This window comes from Colobus angolensis, unplaced genomic scaffold (genome assembly GCF_000951035.1).
Source record: "Colobus angolensis palliatus isolate OR3802 unplaced genomic scaffold, Cang.pa_1.0 Scaffold4, whole genome shotgun sequence".
Taxonomy (NCBI): domain Eukaryota; kingdom Metazoa; phylum Chordata; class Mammalia; order Primates; family Cercopithecidae; genus Colobus; species Colobus angolensis.
In genome coordinates, this window is record NW_012117376.1 from 12,244,691 (window position 1) to 12,249,005 (window position 4,315).

The 4,315-nt window shown below is 47.5% G+C and overlaps 1 protein-coding gene across 3 annotated transcripts in view; it reads left to right on the forward strand.

Annotated features, from left to right (window-relative positions):
• Nucleotides 1-2,060, forward strand: part of TAF12 (TAF12 RNA polymerase II, TATA box binding protein (TBP)-associated factor, 20kDa) — a 43,120-nt gene extending 41,060 nt beyond the window's left edge. For all 3 annotated transcript variants that reach the window (XM_011955510.1, XM_011955511.1, XM_011955509.1), the window contains one exon: nucleotides 1,578-2,060. In XM_011955510.1, coding sequence (XP_011810900.1) covers nucleotides 1,578-1,613 — 36 coding nt within the window. In that variant the 3' untranslated portion in view covers nucleotides 1,614-2,060. The remainder of the gene's footprint in view (nucleotides 1-1,577) is intronic.
• The last annotated feature ends 2,255 nt before the right edge of the window (nucleotides 2,061-4,315 follow it).

The window sequence follows — 4,315 nt, forward strand, 5'->3', positions numbered from 1 at the left end:
CAAAGGAAAAATATGCTGTACTTGTTCTGAGAGGTTGTATCCAGGTTGCCGTGCTGGACATTCTGGCCTGTGTCCTGGTTTTACCTTTGAACAAGGTTTCCTCTAAACAAGGAACCTAGGAGTCAGTATGAGAATCCTACTTCTGCTGTGGAGCAAGTCACCCCCATCTTTGATCAGTCCAACAGCAGTGTTGGCCTCCCTCTGACACGGCTGTTACCCTTTCTGTCTTAACTTAAGTGGCTACTCTAATTTGAAACGTGAGCTTTTTCCAAGCTTAGCAGGCACAACTGGGCAGTCCTGGTTGAGTGCCCCTGCTTTGCCATAGCCTGGTATCGCTGGAGTAGGTATTGGTAGAGCTCACAGAGCAAGCCCTACAGGGAAGCCACCAGTTTCCTGAATGGAAAGATTGCACTGTTCAGAAGAGAGTCCCTCCAAATAATGGACTGTCACTTTGTGCTCCCAAATTAACCATTTTTCAGCCCTATTTATTTAGTCAACAAATGCCATAATATTGGTATTTGGTCAAAAAGAATGAACAAAGCAAGTTATCAGTTTGGCTAGTGGCTAGTAATAGTAAAATAATTCAGATCATGAAACCTGTGGATCTGAGTGTTTCCATGATGGACTGTGGTAGAAGTTGTTAGTCTACAGTTTCCCTTCAATGCAGGTCATGAGGTGTGAAATGTCAGCTCCCTTTGTGTGTGGCAACACTTTGAAATTGAGGCCCTTTCCCTATTGTGTCCATCATCGGAGAAACGACTGGGGTCAGGGGACCCCAGAAAACACATGCTTGGCCAGGCACAGTGGCTCATGCCTGTAATCCTAGCACTTTGGGAGGCTGAGGCTGGTGGATCACTTGAGGTTAGGAGTTCGAGACCAGCCTGGCCAGCGTAGTGAAACCCTGTCTCTACTAAAAATACAAAAATTGGCTGGGCGCGGTGGCTCAAGCCTGTAATCCCAGCACTTTGGGAGGCCGAGATGGGCGGATCACGAGGTCAGGAGATCGAGACCATCCTGGCTAACACGGTAAAACCCCGTCTCTACTAAAAAATACAAAAAACTAGCTGGGCGAGGTGGCGGGCACCTGTAGTCCCAGCTACTGGGGAGGCTGAGGCAGGAGAATCGCTTGAACTTGGAAGGTAGAGGTTGCAGTGAGCTGAAATCGTGCCACTGCACTCCAGACTCAGCAATAGAGCGAGATCCCATCTCAAAAAAGAAAAAAAAGAAGAAGAAGAATAAAGAAAGAAAGAAAACACATGCTTTCCCAGCTTATCCTCTAAGTCCTCAAAACTCAAGAGCTGTCACTTTCTCCTGCTTTTAACTTTTTTGCCATTCTGCTAGCCTAGAGCAGTTTGGTAGATGAAGTGGATCCACTGGCCCATCTAAACATCTCTTGGGGCCTTGCAGACTGCTCTCTGGTTAAAAGGAATCTACTGAGATGCCTTGTGACTGCAGGTCTCTGAGGGCTGCGGCCTACAGTGTAGACCACGAGGCCTGCTAGCCACACAAAATGTTCCAGAAAGCTCCTGACTCCAGCTGCTGCTGCTGCATAACTGCTTATTTCTCTCTCCTTTCAGAGAATGGCATTGATCCGGAAAACAACCAAGAAATAACACACGGAAAGGTCAGGGAATGGACAACAATATATTTGGAGATACTTGAGCTGAGAACTCAGCCATCTCATCCTTGGATTTTTTTTTTTTTTTTAATGCTTTACAGAGAAGCATATATTTTTTATTAACAGTGCAGCAATATCTATAATGACTGAGAGGATCTGCCAAAAGAATAAAGCCTCCTAACCCAACTTCCGGTCCCTTTTCCCTGCCATCTCAAAGAGGAGCAATGTATCTTCCAGAGAAGATTTTATTTGTGGTTTATTATATACGTGACTGAATATGGGACAAAGCATTATGGTCTTTTTGGTAAGACAGTATTAGCAGGATTTGTAAAGGGTTTTGTTTCCTTCTCCCTTCTCCTTTTCCCTGTACTTTGTAATGTCAGTGTTTATATGAATATGACTTTCATTTGCTTTTCCAGAATAAAGAAGTTATTAATCGAAAGACAGGGTACCTTTGAAATCCCAGAGGGAGTCAGGACAAGCAAGCCTGGATTGTAGCTCTCTAGTCAGCAGGTGGCAGCATCGTTATTCATTTCTGTGTTTGAGAAAAACTCAGGGATTTTCCATCATTTGACTCCAAGGGAGGGCATATCAGCAGGAGTTTGAATCCAGCTTCTCTGCCATAAGAATTGAGTAGGGTGACCTTCTCTCACGGCCCTCAACTGAACAGGCATCCTTGTTTTGGCAATGTTATGTGCCTAAATATCCTTTTTGGGTTTTTTTGGTTTTTGTTTTTTTAATTTTTTTTGAGATGGAGTCTAGCTCTGTCACCCAGGCTAGAAGTGCATTGGCGTGATCTTGGCTCACTGCCACCTCCGCCTCCTGGGTTCAGGCGATTCTCCTGCCTCAGCTTCCCGAGTAGCTGGGATTACAGGCACCTGCCACCACACCCAGCTAATTTTTGTATTTTTAGTAGAGATGGGGTTTTCACTGTGTTGGCCAGACAGGTCTCACCCTCCCAAAGTGCTGAGATTACAAGAGTGAGCCACCGCGCCCGGCCTAAAAACCCTTTTGACCTGCTCTTCTGGAACTCCTGGAGAAAGCTGTTCATCCCTTTCCCTGAGAAAGGATGGGAGTAGGCGCCTGTCCTCAGGATAGGCGTGTCTGTGCAGGTGCCCATCTCTTCTTAGTTGCTGGTATCTTTGATCCTGGTGTTTTCGCCATCATGCAGAAGAAACCAGGCCCCTTCCAGACCTCAGGGTCATGTCCTTCAGTGGCACCTAGCATCATCCTGTCCTGGGCCCAGCATGGCCCTTGTGGATTGTGAGAGTTCTGTGGGCTCTAGGGAGGATCGTTGTCCTACCCAAGGGTCACTAGCACAGGCACAGCCACCTTGATCTGCTTTGGTCCTCTGCTTCCTGAAGCTTGGCCCAGGATGAGACCCTGCTTTTATTTTTTTATTTTTATTTATTATTTGTTTATTTATTTATTTTTTGAGACAGAGTCTGGCTCTGTCGCCCAGGCTGGAGTGCAGTGGCCAGATCTCAGCTCACTGCAAGCTCCACCTCCCAAGTTCACGCCATTCTCCTGCCTCAGCCTCCCGAGTAGCTGGGACTACAGGCGCCCGCCACCTCGCCCGGCTAGTTTTTTGTATTTTTTTTAGTAGAGACGGGGTTTCACCATGTTAGCCAGGATGGTCTCGATCTCCTGACCTCGTGATCCGCCCGTCTCGGCCTCCCAAAGTGCTGGGATTACAGGCTTGAGCCACCGCGCCCGGCCTGAGACCCTGCTTTTCAAAACTCCCTCCCACCCTGGGTTAGATCCCATGTGCCCCTCTTCACAGTCTCACAGATATATTAAGTGAGCTCCTCAGAGGCTGTGGTAATTACCGTTGCTCTTGGCTGAAGTTTCAGTGTCCCAAAGAGGCAGCCAGCTTCTTCTCCTGTGGTGTCACCTGGTGCCCACCAACAGGTCACTCTTGTGGCCAACCATCAGGATGACGATGTTGAAGAGTTTCACTTTCTCCAGAACCTCCTGATGCCAGTGGTGACACTCATAAAGGATATTCTGTTGGTGATATCCAACACCAAGGGGCCTCCAGCTGGGTTTCAGTAGTAGCACGAGTCACTGACCTTGGCAGCCAAGGAATCTAGAATTAGTTTTGAGATCTCCACTGAGACAGAAGGGAACACAGGAATCGGGAAAGTTTAATGGAAAGAGCTGGGGTAGAATCAAAAGACCCCAGTTCTTGATTTGCGGTGTGACAAGTAAGTGGCATCATCCATCTCAGTCTTGTCTTATCTGCATATTGAGGGGCTCGTTCATTCATTCAGCAAGTATTTATAATCCCATGCCGGTCCTAAGCAGAGGGATACAATGATGAATAAAAACAGACCCAGGTGACTGGGCGCAGTGGCTTAAGCCTGTAATCTCAGTACTTTGGGAGGCCAAGGCAGGTGGATCACTTGAGGTCAGGAGTTCGAGACCAGCCTGGCCGACATGGCGAAACCCTGTGTCTACTAAAAATACAAAAAATTAGCCGGGCAGCTGAGGCAGGAGAATTGCTTGAACCTGGGAGGCGGAGGTTGTAGTGAGCTGAGATTGCACCACTGCACTCCAACCTGGGCGACAGAGCCAGACTTTGTCTCAAAAAAAAAAAAAAGAGACCCAGGGGACAATCCTGTTATTAGATAAGTGTAAAACTGGCACTGGGACAAGGACTTCAAAGGAGAGGTTCACAGGTCTGGGGAAGGGGTC